Genomic DNA, 17,504 nt, shown 5'->3' on the forward strand with positions numbered 1-17,504 from the left:
AAAGAAAATATGCATTACACTTATGTTAGATGATCCAAAATAATTTGGGTACCTAAATGGTATTTTGATATTGGATGTTCAAAGCATATGAGAGGAGATATATCTTCGCTCTCTTCTTTCTCTCTAAGAAGGGGATATTTAATTTCCTATGGTGATAATAACAAAGGGAGAATTATTGGTTCCAATACTATTGATAAGTTTCTCAATCCAACGATTGGGGATGCTCTTTAAGTTAATGGTTAAAAACATAATATGCTATGTATTATCCAATTAAGTGACAAATGTAATAATGTGACTTTTGATTCGTCTGAATGCATGGTTGTAAAATCTGAAAAAAATCAAACACTTTTCCTACTCACAAACTCCCTAACAAAATAGGGTAGTGGAACATAAAAATATATCTCTTGAAGAGCTAGATAGGATAACGCTTAATGAGACTAACCTTTCTAATTACTTTTGGGATGATTCAGTAAGTAGTGATTGCTATGTAATGAAATGTTTATTTATAAGACCAATTCTAAAGATGATACCTTTGAGTTATATAAAGGAAGAAAGTCCAATATTTCTCACATCCATGTTTTCATATGCCAATGCTTTGTCCTTAATAACAGAAAGGATAACCTTGAAAGATTTGATGAAGGTTTATTCTTAGGATATTACACTTATAGTAAAACTTTTATAATCTTTAATAAGAGAACCATGTCTCTAGAAGAATCAATCCATGTTACATTTGATGAAACTAACCCCTAGTCGAGAGAGATAAAAGTGTTTGATTATGCAGGTATTCTGAAGAAAACTCTTCTAGAAGATAAAGATTAAAATCAAGATAAAGATAAAGATCAACATCAAAATAAATATGAAGATCAAGATGAAAATAAATATCAAAATTAATATAAAGATCAAACAAAGAATCAAGCGATGTTCAACATGATCTACACATGGAATGGAGGATAAAAAAGATCATTCAATCCAAAATGCGACGAGGGATATTCCTAAGGGAGTCATAACTCGGCACACCCTTAACCAAGTATGAAATGTTATGGCTTTTGTTTCCCAAATTAAGAAAAAGGAAATTATACATTGGTCTCTTGCTATACAAGATAATTTAAATTAATTTAAGAGAATCAAAGTTAGGGAACTTGTTCCCAAACCTTCGTCTAAACTAGTGATTTGGACCAAATGGATTTTTCACAACAAATAGGAAGAAAATGACATTGTTTTAATAAATAGAGACAAACTTATTGAAAAACAGTCTAATCAACAAAAAGACATAAGTTTCAATGTGACCTATGCCTCTACAGCTAATTAGAATCCATAAGGTTGCTTTTAGCTTTTTCATGCATTTTAAATTTCAAACTCTTTCAAATGGATGTAAAGAATGTGTTATTGAACAGTTACATCTAAGAGGAAATGTATGTTGATCAACCTCCTAACTTTCTAAACTTTTCTTCTCCCAATCATGTCTTCATGCTTTAAAAAGGATCTCTACTATATGAAACAATCCCCCAGGGCTTGGTATAAACGTTTGGACAAGTTTTTGCTTTAAAACAATTTTCAAAGAGTGAAGGTTGATAAAATATTTTTTATTAATAAAATTGATCATGACATTTATTTGTGCAAGTATATGTTAATGGTATTACATTTGGTGCTACTAATGAGTCCTTGTGTAAGGATTTTTTTTTATAATATAATGAAGAATGAATTCAAAGTGTCTATAACATGGGAGCTTCAACACTTTGTTCAGTTACAAATTTATCAATCAAAGGAAGAAACATTCACCAGTCAAGCTAAATATTATAAATATCTATTAAAAATATTTGATAGTAAAAAAGAAAAACCATTCTTAACTCGAATGAGCACTTCGTGTAGTTTGGATAAGGACGAAAGAGGAAAAACATTTGAAGAAAAAAAATATCAAGGTATGATTGGTTCCCTTATTTACCTCACTCCATTTTGTCATGATATTACATTTCTTGTATGTCTGTGTACACGCTTTAAAGAAAACCCTAGATAATCACATCTCTTCGTAGTCAGACGCATTATTAGGTGTTTCACCAACACATCACTTATGGGTTTATGGTACCCCAAAGAAATTGATTATGCTTTAGTTAGGTACTTTATTTCCAATTTCTATGATTGTAAATTGGATTGGAAAAGTGTCAATGGTATGTGGCTCTTGATTGGAAACTCTCTTATTTCCTAGCATAGCAAGAAATAATCAAGTGTTAGATGTCTGGATCTATGTGTTTGCATGTATAACCGTCATTTGGCTTTAATGATGACAACCGATGAAGCAAATTTAAAGATGAAAACTCCATTAGTCTATTTTTTTGGACGTTGGGAGTTCTTTGTGATAGGGGGAGTTGATATCAATTGTCCAACATTTCCTAATTCTGGCATCTGAAAAAGACATCTTAGGCCTCATCAGTCACACAATTCAAGGGCCCAATTGAGTTTTATCAAGCTGCTCAATAAAGCAAAAGATCTTGAAGTATGAAAGAGATAAAGTGTAAAAGCTTCAATTTCATACGCTTAACAAATGTAAAAGGTCAAGAGTAAGTCTTGAAGTACTTAGGCAATCACACTCACAATTTGTTTTTCAATTCTTCTCTAATTTCATAAAACTTTTTGAAAAACCTATCAAGTTTGGTATGAAGTTGATTAAGAAACATTTCCAATCAATTAAGTAAGTTTACACACTTCCTAATCGGTTAAGGACTTGGTCCAGTAAAATATAGTAAGGTGAAAGACCTCTTAAATGATTAGAAAAACTGCTAATGGATTAAGTCACATAGGCATTTTATGATTTTCTTTTTTGGACTAGGATTTTCGTAATTTGAAAGCTTTTAATTGATTACCGACTAAGGTTAATAAAGTAAATTAATTAATTGGCCCATGGATCATTTCCTTTTTTGAGCAAACTTTTTCTGATATAAAGAAGGCTTATCTTAATTTTGTTTTACACCGAATTTTTGAATAAAAATATTTCTACTTTTCCTTATACTCTCTTTGTTATAACTTCAATTTTTCACAAGAATTACCACAGTTCCAAAAGACTGAAAAACCATTATGAGAGTTATGATGTAATCAATGTTGTGTTTTACTAGCTGTATCCAAGAGTGTGATTCTCTTGTGAAATTATTTTGCAAAAGACTGAAAAGGTTGCAAGCTAAATATTTAAAATCTTGACCGTGAGTTCTTGAGCTTGACCGGTCTAAAATCTATGTCTGTAGGTTCTTCAACTTAAATTGTGTTAAATATTTATTTGAAGGTCCATAAGAAAAGCCTACGTAAAAGCTCTATCTTTTGTTTCTTGAGTTTAGCCACTGCAAAAGCTCTATCTCTTTATAGTTGAAGGTTCATGGGGAAATCATGTAAAAACCTCAAATGTGCTTTTAGTAGAGCTCTGGAACTCTATGGGACATGAGTAAGTCAAGTGGTTAGGATGAACCTATATAATTCTTGGGTGCACTCTCTATCTCTTCTCTCTTTAATTTTTTTTTGTTTATGTTATTTATGATGCATATCTCTCTTCATCTTCATCTTCTATCTATATTTCAGTTGCCTTATCTCCGCGTGTTAATCAAAATTAAAATAATTGTTTTAAAGAATAAAGTTTTTATAAATTATATTCGACTTTCAAACAAAATTTCACCTTCACCCCTTTGGGTTTGGTGTCACTTGGTCAACAAGAAATAGCAGAGGCTAACTACTATAAAAGATTTATTGTCTCAAGAGGTAGTATGATGACTTCAAATACTTCTTCTTTTAACAAAAGAATTTTCATGAATACCCATCCACCATTTGATGATGAAAGGTTTAATATATGGAAAGAGAGAATACAATTTTTTTTATTCTCTTGGTTGTGATTTATGGAATTATGTAATAAATGGCCATGTTGTTCCTACTCATTCTTTTAATTATGAAGTAGCAAAGAAACATAGAAATATATAGACCACAGAAGATAAGATAAAAGTGTAACAGGGGTTTCAAGCTAATCACTATAGTTGTATTATGTTTTTAACTATAGCATAATCACTAAAGAAGTGTGAAACACTATTAAGGACACCTCTCCAATGACTAAAAAAAATATAAAATTCACTAATCCTAAAGGACCCCAAGATGTTTGGGTACCAAAGATTAAAAAATCTGTTTGGTTTTACAGGAATGCTTTGCAACTTCAAGAGCCAAAATGCAAATAAAAAAATATGTGAAAAATAAGAATTTAAAGATTTCTCAAAAGGGTCTATTGTTTTTAACTAATTCTTTAAAAGTAATTTATTTAGATGAAAGTTCTTTGAGAGATATTTAAACAAGAGGGATATGGATTTTGAGATCGTCTCTCATATCAAACGATTCAGATATATGAAAAAAAAGAAAGAGATTAAAGCTTGATTCTACATCTATCAAAAGGGAATAAATCTATTCTCAAAAGTATATTGTAAGTTAAGGTAAATTATTTGGTATAATAATCAACTTGTAAAATATTATTTATTCCTATAACAAGTGCTAAATTAATTTTACAGTCTATTTTATATATCTATGTACTTGCAGGTATGAAGCTGATGATCCTGACGTTGGTGACCTTCTTGGTGTTTTGATGCCTATAACGCTTATGCTTGTTGAATATGGTCAAAAGGACACCTCTCCAATGACTAAAAAAAAATATATAATTCACTAATCCTAAAGGACCCCAAGATGTTTGGGGTACCAAAGATTAAAAAATCTGTTTGGTTTTACAGGAATGCTTTGCAACTTCAAGAGCCAAAATGCAAATAAAAAAAATATGTGAAAAATAAGAATTTGAAGATTTCTCAAAATGGTCTATTGTTTTTAAATAATTCTTTAAAAGTAATTTATTTAGAAGAAAGTTCTTTGAGAGATATTTAAACAAGAGGGATATGGATTTTGAGATCGTCTCTCATATCAAACGATTCAGATATATGAAAAAAAAGAAAGAGATTAAAGCTTGATTCTACATCTATCAAAAGGGAATAAATCTATTCTCAAAAGTATATTGTAAGTTAAGGTAAATTATTTGGTATAATAATCAACTTGTAACATATCATTTATTCCTATAACAAGTGCTAAATTAATTTTACAGTCTATTTTATATATTTATGTACTTGCAGGTATGAAGCTGATGATCCTGACGTTGGTGACCTTCTTGGTGTTTTGATGCCTATAACGCTTATGCTTGTTGAAGCCGATGGTAACATCTCTAAAACTCTTTGATGATGGTTAATAAATTGAAGACATCTTAAGCATCATCAAGTAGGAATTTCAAGGTTCCAGTGATGTGCTTATATGATCGGTGTATCTGGAAAAGGAACTTGAAAGCCTCAGAGTTATAAAAGAGAGGATGCATGAAAGCTCGTCTGGTTGTTTTTATCTGAGTGAACAAAGTCTTGTAAAAGTAGAAGAGTAACTCCTAAGATACTTAGGAAGCTCACACACACACACCTAAAATATTTTTAAGGCATCTCTTTACTTGAAAAAAAATCACCTAAAAATGTTTTTATGGTCTAACTAGTTTATCAAGGGAGATCCAGATTGTCTGGAAGACCCTTTCCAACTAAAAAATCGATTAGACCAAGTACCCAGTAGATTATTTTCTATTTGCTGAGTCTAGAATCGATTGGGGCAATATCTTAATGATTGTAAACAACTACAAATAAAAATATTCCTTTTTGGGATTAAATAATCGATTATGTCCCTTATCTAATCAGCTGTATGACTTAAATTTTCCATGGAATGTTTTCAAGTTTATACCACGCCATGGCCGATAAATAGATAACATTTATATCACTTATTCATACCCAAATTCATATTTTTCCTAATTATTTATATTTAATCACACTCTTCTCTATCTTTAAATATTTTCTTTCATCAAAATTGTCTTAGTAAGTAAAAAATATTGGTGATGAAAATGATGTACTTGTGTCGTGCACTGTTTTACTTTCAAAAATGAAATATTCTAGAAGAATTGAGTTTGGTTCTTGAGATCAATCATTGAAAAATCTCTGTTTGGTTATAGAACTCAATATGCAAAAGTTATGTTTGATTATTGATATTAGCCGGTGAAATCTCTACTTGGTTCGTGAGTTAATCCCGTGGAAAAGCTCTCTTTTGGTTGGGGGGCAGCCAGTGCAAAACCTCTTGAACTCGTATCAAGGATTCGTGGAAATAACCTATAAAAGCTCAAGATTATAATTAAATCCTAGGAAAATATCTTGCGGATAGGAGTAGGCCAAAACCTCTCATATTCTTTTCTTCATCTTCTTGCTTTCTTGTTCTTGCTTTATTGCTATTTGTGTCCTATTTTTGAGTTATCATGATCAAACATCAATGTAACCAAAGAGAGTTTGTACCTCCACTAGTACCATATACTTCTCATATGACTTTTATCCTTAAGATAAATAAGATAGGTTTCACAGAAACTTTGCTGTCATGAATCTCACTCTAGCTCACTTCGTGGATAAGAGCTTTTACGAAAAATGTGAATTCGTTTATGCTTTCGTCCATTTTTTTTGAATAACTTCATTTGCAGCAAGCCTGGAGAGATGTTTCCTAAATTGACAAATATGTTTTATGTTCATCTCAACTTTAAAGATGGAATCATCAAATCAAGGTATGTAAGCAAGAAATTCCTCTCTCTGAAAGAGTTTGCTGTAATCTAGTCTGTGATCTTCCTTGCTCTAGATCTCTCCACAAACTAGAGGATCCATAATCAATTGAGGACTTTTATTATCACTTTGATTATAAATCCCTTCTATATAGTCCAAATGAGGGTCACATATTTCTGTCAGTGTTGGATATGCGCATCAAAAAATTCATCTCATACACTATATGGAAACCTGAATTCTCATCCTAAGAAAGTTCATTTTAGGGAAAGTCTAAAACTAATTTTGTTTTGAATTTGTTACTAACTAAACATTTGAAACTAATTGGGCTAGTAGGGTTATCTATCACATGATGAAGTTCTGAAGAAAGAGGAATGTGTGGCTACCATATGGTCATCTAATTACAAAAATCATGGAATTGGATTTTATTTAGAAGAGGAAGAGTCGATGGGAAATTCAATCAAAATTGGGAGTCACTGCCCATACCAGATGCAATATGATCACAACAATGGGGTCCTATTGCATCGAGGCTCCAAGGGAATATGGGGTTCTCACCATAAACAATCACCAACTCAGAAACAAACAAGCCCTTTAAGCCTATAGTATTTTGACCATGAGGTTCCTCACACTCCTCTAAATGAAACTCTCCTCATTAAAAACCATCAAGCTCACACCAAAACTTTAATTTATTTATGAATGGTTAAGTATTTTGAAATAAATGTTTCATTCTTATTTATGATCAATCCTTCACATATGTTGTCTTTTCTTCTTAATGTTATATGCCTTTTATTGTGATCTATGTACTTAGTGTTATTTATTTAACTAGCCTTTTTTTGATAAGGCCAAAAGGGATAAGTATATAATCTCAGAGCGAGTAGAATACACTCTTTTTATTTAAAAGGAGGAGTTTAATCACTCCAAATACTACCGTTTTTTATTATAAGTCGCTTTGAAAAAATATTTTATACCACAATATAAGTCGTTTTATAATATCAATGAATCGTTAGTGTTATTTTTCCTATTATACCCTTAAATATTTATTATTTTCTCTCATTTCAATTATGTCAATTTGTCTTTTCAATACCACTAATGAAGAACAATTTTGTAAAATCCTTCATAATTTATGTTTTTCATACTATAATTATTACATTTCTTAATACGTGTGAAAAATAAAAAACGACTTATAATAAAAAACGGAGGGAGTATTTATCAATAACTTTTTCTACCACTTTCTTGAGAGACCCGTTTTCATCTTCAAAAAAGGGAGAATGTAGATTTACGTGCTTGTAAAAAATCATCAGTTCGTTTTGATGATGACAACTTATGAATCAACTTTAAAGATGACAACTCCATAAGTCAAATCACTTTTCAATGTTGAGAGTTCTTTGTGACATGGGGAGTTGATATCAATTATTCAACATTTCCTAATGATGTAATTTGAATAAGATATCTCAAGCCTCATCAGTTAGACCATTCTAGGAACAAGTTGAAGTGCTAATCAAGTTGTTGGATTAAGCAAAAAAAATATTGAAGTTTAAAAGTGAGAAAGTGTAAAAGATAGTCTGGTCCTACACTTAGCATCTCAGAGTGACCAGATTAAAATATAAAATGTCAATAGTAAGTCTTGAAGTATTGAGGTAATCACACACACACACATAGAAAAGTTTTTCCATCACTATCTGATTCCATAAAATTTCTTGAAATACCTATAAAAGCCTGTATAAAATTGATTAAGAAATATTTATAATATAATTAATTCAGTAAGTTTATACGATGCCTAACCGATTAAGGATTTGGTCCAATCGATTAGAGTAAAGTGAAAGACCACTTAACTGATTAAAAAAGTTATTTATCGATTAATTCATAAATTCGTTTTAGGGTTCACTTTTATGTATTAGAGTTGCCGTATTTTGAAAGCTTTTAATCGATTACCAATTAGGGTTAATCAATTAAATCGATTAATTGACCAATGAATCATTTCTTTTTTTGAGACAATTTTTTTCTATATAAAAGAGGTTTCTTCTAATTTCATTTCCACTGGATTTATGAATACAAATCTTTTTACTTTTCTTTCCACTCTCTTTGCTCTAAATTCAAATTTTCACAAGAATTGCCACAATTCCAAAAGACTCAAAAACCCTTGTGAGAATTGTGGTGTAATCGATGTTGTGCTTTATTTGTTGTATTTAAGAGTTCTATTCTCTTGTGTAATTATTTTGTAAAATACTTAAAATGTTACAAACTAAATTTCTAAAAACCTGACTGTAGGTCCTTGAACTTGACCGGTGCAAAAATTCTATTTTTAGGTTCTCAGGCTTGAACTGAGTTAATGCTCTATTTGAAGTTTCCTAAGCAAAGCTTGCGTAAAAGCTTTATATAATGCCTTTTGATTTTAGTTAGTGTAAAAGCTATATCTATTTGTTGACGAAGGTTTGTGGGGAAATCATGTAAGAAACTTGTTCCGTTAAGTCCAAGGTATATAAATACATTTGTAAAGAATTTTCAAGTACACAATCTTTAATTTCCACTTTTAATAAAATGACCTTGAATCCTAACTAACTTGAACGTTGACGTTGAAATGCTAACCATACATATATCCATAGGTCTACCGTATTGAAGATTAACAACGCCGATTCAAGATGAATCTCTCAAATTCTAAAAACATCAAGACCGCAATCTTCAATCCAATGTGCCGTATCACTTGTGTCGTATCACTGAATCACCTAATAACTTTATTCCGTCATATGTTCCACAATCTTCTACTCGCAAGAGAAAAAATACAAAATAAACTATGAAATAACAAAGGTATAAAACATGGCACGTGTGATGTAAAGAATAAGAGGGTATACTTTGATTTGAGAAAGAATAGAGTTGAAGTCATATATGAAAGTTCATATCTTGAAGTTTCTTCTCCCATGCAGTTGGATTTTTTATCCCGTGAATGTGTTGAGGAAAGAGCATGGGTAGGTAGGAAGGATGGAGTATTGAAAGAACTGAGAAATGAAATGAATTTAAATAAGGAGGGAGTTGTTTGTACGGTGTTTGTATGTCTATTTGATGGACTATTATGATTTTGACCATTCAATTAAGGAGATACCTCTTTTCTTGAAAATAAAAAAGGAGAGACCTCTTTTACTGTATTATTTTGCTCAATTTTTAATTACTATTATAACCTTTTGATAGTGTAAAATATATAGAACAATGAAGGACATTTTTTATATATTAATTTTTTTCAGATAAAATAATGAACAAATGAATATATAGTTTAAGTTAGATAGTACAAACCGTTGGTCAATAACTTTTCTTTATAAATTGAAATAATTAAATTGATTTGTTTTACTGGGATATAGGTAAATATAAAACTAAAAAAAAAATAGACCATTATAATGCACGACACCTTTTTTTTATTCGAATAATAAATAAATGTTGACAAGGTGTGACAGTGTATCCACCGTGTGACTGCGGTGGCACAGACACGTCTGGATACGCATTGGCCGCCCTGCCATTATCTACTCCGGCAGCTATTGAAAAACAATTAAAAATCAAAAAATCAAAAATAAAAATTACTGAGTCACGATCTATTTGACCGTTATTCTAGAGAATTTGAGAAAGTCCTGTCCCGTGTAATCCATTTTCTCTCTCTTCCTTCAATATGCACTTTCTCTCACCATCACCATCTTCCTGGAACACTCGTAGCAACTTGCTTGCACCATCCCAATCATAACTTGTCTTCCACTAATTTATTTAACACGTCTTTATAAATCATTTACTATAAATACTCCATATTACACCATCCATTGTTTCATACAATTTCGCTTCTTGTATAATCAATTCAGGTATATTATTGCGGTGTAATTGAATTACATTAACTTATTCCAGTTTTAGGGTTTTTGGTTGTGAAGAATATATAATTAACATGAGGAGGGACATGATTGAATTTGAGCGTGTTCTTAGTTACTTTGATGAAGACGGCGACGGAAAGATTTCACCCAACGAGTTAAGGAGTCGAATGGCGGAGATTAGTGGAGAGTTTGAATTGAAAGAAGCGGAAATTGCTATTGAGTCATTGGATTCTGATGGTGATGGTTTATTGACTTTGGAGGATTTGATAAAGCTTATGGAATCTGGGTGTGAGGATGAGAAATTGAAGGATTTGAAGGAAGCATTTGAAATGTATGATAATGAAGGGTGTGGCTTCATAACACCAAAGAGTTTGAAGAGAATGTTGAAAAAATTGGGAGATTCTTCTAAGTCCATAGAAGATTGTAAATTGATGATTGGGAGGTTTGATTTGAATGGGGATGGTGTGCTTAGTTTTGAAGAATTCAGAATCATGATGGAGTGAATGATGATGCTTATGTATTTTTCTGGCTTTGGCCTTAGGCTAGAGGGTTTCATTAATTCTTTTGTACATTATCATATGCCTAATTACATTTACGCGACTAATATAAATGTTTTTGTAATGAAAAATTATATATATTTGGATATCTAAATTCTTATGGCAAATACAGCGTGTGTATATATATATATATATATATATATATATATATATATATATATATATATATATATATATAGTTATATGTAAACTGAAACAAAACAATAGTAAAAATGAGATATTTTAATTTTTGAATATTCAATAATAATGAGACATGGAATAATATCTTAGTTTATTTAAAAACATAAAAAATAGAGATTAATTACTATACACTGTTAGTGTAAAAAGTTTTATACGGCCGATTCATCACCATCACCCGTTTGCATTATTTTATAAGTTTTTAAAATAAAAGTCAAACTTGTTTCAATATCCAACGTCTATGATCAACTGACAGTGTAAAATTCTTTTACACTGTCAGTGTATTCCAATTAAATCCTAAAAAATTAAAATATATAAAAAGTAATTGATGACATTTAAATTGGAAGGAGATCAACTCGAGTAAGGATACTCTCCTTTTCCTAATGTATGAGAGATGCACCCAGAGATTGCTCTTTTTTTTTCTTTTGGTTTTTTTCCTTGTCACATAAAACGTATCTTTATTACAAAGAGAATGGAATGAATGAAAAGGGGAAGTTAGTTAAATTGGCCAAATGCTATATATAAGCAATTAGGCTTAAAACTAACAAATTATCTAGAGACCCGATAAACTAACTAACCAACCAAAGAAAAAGAGAAAGTTAGTTAAGTTTCTAATACCTCCATAAGCTTGAGGATATATGGAATGTACTCTAAGCTCAGAGAGGTCTAGAGTAAAGGGTTTGAGGTCTAAAGGCTTAGTAAATAAGTATATAAGTTGTTGAAAATATTAAATAGGTAGAAGACGGAAGAGGTCGGTTTGGAATTTCTCTCTGATCAAATGGCAGTCCAAGTTTATATGCTTGTTGTACTCATGGAAGGAAAAGTTGTTGGCAATGTGTCTTGCAGAAGCGTTGTCACAATAGAGGAGAAAAAGTTCAATGAAAGTGATGGGCAATTCTTTGGGAATGTTGTTGAGTCATTAAATTTCGCAAATTGTTGACGCCATAGAGCGATATTCTGCTTTAGTAGAACTACGAGAAATAATGGATTGTTTCTTTGACTTCCATGAGATCAAATAATCGCCTAAGTATATGCAATATCCACCGATGGATCTTCGTGTCTCAAGGCATGTTGCCCAATCAGAATCTGAAAATGCTTTTAGTTGTAAAGAAGAAGATGGAGGGAAGAAGAGGCCTTGAGCGGGAGAACCCTTGAGGTACCGTAAGACTAGGATGGCAACTATATGATATGAAGTAGTGGGGTTGCTCATGTGTTGACTTAGTTGTTGAATGGTAAAGGTAATGTCTGGGTGTGTATTGAGAAGGTATATTAGTTGACCAACGAGTCTTCGATAGAGAGTAAGATCTGAGAGTCGAGTGTCTTCACCAGATGTCAAAGGTATATTTTCTCTGAAAAATGTTGATTCTTGAGCTAGTCCAAGCTACTTCCAGGCCTATGAAGTATTTCAGAATGCCTAAGTGTTTAATGTGAAAGTGGAGTTGTAATATTGTTTTGATGTGCTTGATAATGTCTAAGTTATTGCCTACAATGACATGGTTATCAACATAAATGAGTAAAGCAGTGAAACGACTAGGAGATTGATGAATAAATAAGGAATTGTCAGCATAACATTGTTTGAAGTTGTTAGCTAACATCACATCAGATAGTTTAGCAAACCATTGTCTACTTGATTGTTTCAAACCATATAAAGATTTCAAAAGTTTACAAACCTGATTTCGATAAGAAGGGTCAATTCCTTTGGGTTAGTTCATGTAGACCTCCTCATCCAAATCTCCATGAAGGAAAGCATTGTAAACATCAAGTTGACGAAGATAAAGATTTTAGAAAGATGCTAAGAAAAGAAAAAGTCTTACAGCGGTGATCTTGGCAACAAAAGAAAAAGTGTCAAACAATATATACCTTCAACTTGGTAGAATCCTTTGGCCACTAACCTTGCTTTATGTCTCTCAATGGTGACACTGGAATGGAATTTGGTCTTCTAGACCCATTTGCATCCAATTGCCTTTTTACTTGGTGGGAGGGTTGTGAAAGTCCAAGTCTTGTTGTCTGTGAGAGCTTAGATTTCATTTTTAATGGCTTTAACCCAATGAGGATGAATGATGGGTTGCTTGTATGTTGTTGGATCACAAGTGATTGAAATAGTATATATAAAGGAATAAAATACGGGAGAAGTTTGATGATAATAAATAAATTTTGAGATGTCATAAAGAATTGGAGAATGAGATACAGTACAAACAAAATCATGAAGATAAGTAGGTGTGCTTTTGTGTCTGGTTGATTTTGTAAGAGGTGGGTGGTTTGTTGTATTAATGAAAGTAACGAGTTGTGTCAAAAATTGATTGTTGTTAAAAGGTGATGTTGGTTGAGTATTGTTGTTTATAGGTGAATGGGGCTATTAGGGAAGTCTTGGGTGAGAGGTGTGGTTGGTAAGGCAATTTCAGGTTCTGGATTAGTGGGGAAGTCTAAAAGGAAGGAGATATTTATTGGGTCTGTCTATAAGTTGTTCAGAAGAGTTGGGTATTTTGGTGAGTGGTGTATATGGGAAGTTGTTTGATGAATATTTATCAAGTGTACTAAAAATGACGCCAAGTAATAAAATCACAGTTCATATCCACATGGATTATTTTATTTTAACAATACAATTGAAAAGTACTAGAATTATTTAAATTGGAGGGTTTTTCATAAAAAAATGGTTTTAAACAGAAAAGAAAATATAAAGATGATAGTTAACAAAAATTAAAGCGACTTGGACATTCTCGAATCCTTTATTCCTCATTGTTTGGTAATTGCGTCTATTCCCTTAAACTGGTCATCTAGTATTACGATAAACTAACAAATTAGTTATACCCAATTCGGTGTATAACCCTCTCTTTTAATATCAACTCCCTAATCCTTTAGGTTAATCTGAAATCAAAAAAGGTTTTATTGCACATTAATTCCTTTATAAAAAAATTATAATTCTCTATCCCTAAAGTAATTACTAATTTTGAACACTTAAATTAGGTCAAATTTCAAAAGTCAGGGTCAATAATCATTCAAAACATATATCGATTCATATATTCATAAACATACAAAAAGCATTAAGAACAAATATTACTGAATAATACTCGAATTGCAAATTAATAAAATAATATCTGGCCAATTACATGGTTCAAACAGATCAAAATAAAATCATCTCAAAAGGCATAATCTAAGAAAACTTAACTACTCATAATCAAATTAATAATAGCAATAAGTTTAGAAGAAATATACGTGAATTTGGAGATGAGAATTGGTTTTCAATAGAGAAAAACCTTCAACCATTGCTCCTTGAACTCTTTGAGTCATCCAATGCTCTATAAAATCTAATATCCACCCCCCTTTTAACCTTATCTTACTTCTCTTTAAATAGAATTTGATATTGGGATTTTAGGGTTTAGAGAAAAAACCCAATACACATTTCAACATTATAATATTGTCAAATTTTTACTCACTGATTTTCGTCCATTTATATTCATATTTAGACTTTGACTTATTTATAAAAGTTGTATCCCTAAATGTTACATTTTATTTGCAAAAAGCTCCGCCTAAATCCAAGTTATGTAACTCCATATATGATCAAATTATTGGACATACATCATGTTATAAATTAAGCTGAAAAATGCTCATTTCGTCACAATTTCTCCACTTTTTCATCTTCCTGCTTTGTTTCTCCACTTCTTCATTTTCTTTTTATTTCTTCATAAAACTTAAACATAGTTAACCAAAAACTAATAAAAAACATATGGAAATGCTTAATAAAATTACATGATGACAAAGTATCATAAAACCCCCAAAGTTACACAATTAATTGTCCTCAAGGAACTCATTCATAATAGTGATCTTTCTCAGAACTTTGTACTTACCAAAATAATGATAGACACCAATCGTTTCCGAGTTATCACTTTTGTTCCTTGCTTAAACCCAACATAATCCAATGATTGTTTATTCAACTTTATGTGTACTCAACCTTCTCTTAATCTCACTGTTCACTCTTATTGAAATAATATGGTAAACACTCGTTCATATACAATTGACATCAAACATATGAATTTGCAATATTTCTAAAAAAATCATGTCTTTCTATTCGAAAATACTCTTTTGAGGTATTTCAACGATTATACATGACGTATGTCAGGGTGGGATATATTTGGCCAATATGCTTAATTCCTTGGAGTTAAGTACCTACTACCCTCCTATTTTTACACCATCTTTCCATATTTTTTATTTCCTTTCACTTATAGGTATTAGAATTTTGACTTTTTTTTCTTCAAAATCTCTACAATTTTTTTAATCATTATTAACAACTTTTCTAGCTTTTATTTATTCTTTTTTTTCATCGACACTTCTTTGATTATCAGATTCTAGTACCCCAACCCCAAACTTAAATCATTTCTTATTCCAAAAGTAACCCCAAACTTAGCTTTTTGCATGTATCATGATAAATCATAGAAAATAACAATCTACCTAACTCCAAGGAGAGGGTGGAAAGATTTCTCTTTTAAGTCAATTGACTAAACTTATGGCTAAGTCACTGAAAGAATGATTAGGTCTCGAAGGGTTTAGCGAAAGATAAAATTCTTTTAAGGTTCACCTAAGAAAGGTTCTAAGTTAAAACAAACAACTTTCCTTAGCGTGTTATCAAACAGACCGATAACAATTCAGAAATAGCATAAATCCTAGTATATGAAGACTCATACAAGAATAAAGGTAAACAGTGAAATTATTTGGCTCAAGCCTTACTTTATGAGGTATCTGGTGATTGAGTACAAGATCGTTGAATATTACTCCTCTTCATATTTTATCAATTTGAATTTGGAACTTTTGTTGCAACTCTACTTTCTCGTTTCTTTTGTTTTTCCTTACTTGCGTATTTATTCTTTTTGTCATTGGTAAAGCATCATACTCAAAACTAAAGAACACAATAGAAACAAATTCATATTTTAAGTAAAGAACGAGAAATTTACAAATAGGAGAATCATACTTATTAAAAATTGAAATTAAATCTTTAAAGATAAAACAAAATAAAAATAAATAACACAAATCTGTGAGCTTCATTAAAAATTAGATCATCCTCACTTTTCATTCTTACTCTTTTCCCATATCTATTTTCCGCCTCAAATTCTTCTATTCTTGATTCAATTTTTTTTATCTGATGGCATGCATTTTTCTTCTTCTTTTTCCTTTTCAACTCCTCCTTCATCAACCACTTCCCTTTTATATTTGACTTCTCTCTCAACTTCATAATTCCTAGGACTATCCAACTTCATCTTTCTGAAAAGGCGATCTCATCTTCTGAAGTCTGTTGGAACAAGTTTGGTTATGCAACTATCCTTGAGTTTTGATGATAACAAAGCTTAATATATAGAGAGAACAATTTTGTACCAGATTCTGAAGACAATCTCTAGACTCTACTTAAGCTTCATCAACTTAAATACAAAGCCTGTGACTATAAGTTAATGACCTAAAGTCAAGGACTAAAAGAAGAACACGTGGAAAAAGTATAATCAGTACAAAAGCAAATATCCTTTCCACTACCCTGAAGATCAGGAAAAGGACTTTACTCTTCTACCAGCGTCATTCCTCACATCCCATCCTCATCAACTCTATGCTACAAGTGTCACTCTACTGTTGTAGAAACAAGTGACTTTGATATAACTATAATATTAAGAATTCCAACTACACCCTCCAACATATTTATTCTTCATCTATATAAAGAGGTCTTGAAATCTTGGAAAACTACTGATTGCACATTAACTAATACACGCAAAGAACATACGTGATAGAGAAAAATGAAAGAAGTGCTTCTCACATTCATACAATTAGAACACTTGCTTTAATATATTTCTTAATGTAATATTTGATTATAACTTCTGTATCTGCTTATTTTTAGCAGCACTTTGTAAACATAACTTGTATTATTAACCTTTGGTTAAGTTTCTTGAGAGACTAGGGTATAGTCAGAATTCTTGAAGAAGTCTTTGACAAGTTGTTATTGAGTTTGTAATCAATTATTTGATTAGTGGATTAAGTCCTTATTGAGAAGGAGAAGTCACTCTGAAGGGTGGACTCGACGTAGCTTAGTTAGCAGCGAACCAAGATAAAAATAATTGTGTCTTTTATCTTTGTTAAATATTTATTGTTTGTGTTCTTTAGTTGGGAAACCTTTTTAATCTAGAAACCCAATTCAACCCCCCTTTCTTGTGTTTCTTGAACCTTCAATTGACATTAGAGCTCCGATTCTAGTATTGATTATTTTATATCAAACACTTAACCGTGTCAAAAAAGGATCCATATTTTGAAACACAATATGACAGTTATTAACA

At 31.2% G+C, this 17,504-nt stretch overlaps 1 protein-coding gene across 1 annotated transcript; it reads left to right on the forward strand.

The window, feature by feature from the left end:
- Positions 1 to 10,398: 10,398 nt before the first annotated feature.
- Positions 10,399 to 11,129, forward strand: LOC127074049 (putative calcium-binding protein CML19). The gene has a single exon (XM_051015313.1). The coding sequence runs from the start codon at positions 10,540 to 10,542 to the stop codon at positions 10,966 to 10,968; it is 429 nt and encodes a 142-aa protein (XP_050871270.1). The 5' UTR covers positions 10,399 to 10,539; the 3' UTR covers positions 10,969 to 11,129.
- The last annotated feature ends 6,375 nt before the right edge of the window (positions 11,130 to 17,504 follow it).

This window comes from Lathyrus oleraceus, chromosome 4, assembly GCF_024323335.1.
Source record: "Lathyrus oleraceus cultivar Zhongwan6 chromosome 4, CAAS_Psat_ZW6_1.0, whole genome shotgun sequence".
Lineage (NCBI taxonomy): Eukaryota > Viridiplantae > Streptophyta > Magnoliopsida > Fabales > Fabaceae > Lathyrus > Lathyrus oleraceus.

Bases quoted from the DNA above. Each gene is read 5' to 3' on its own strand.
- LOC127074049 (XM_051015313.1), top strand. From the start codon at position 10,540: ATGAGGAGGGACATGATTGAATTTGAGCGTGTTCTTAGTTACTTTGAT.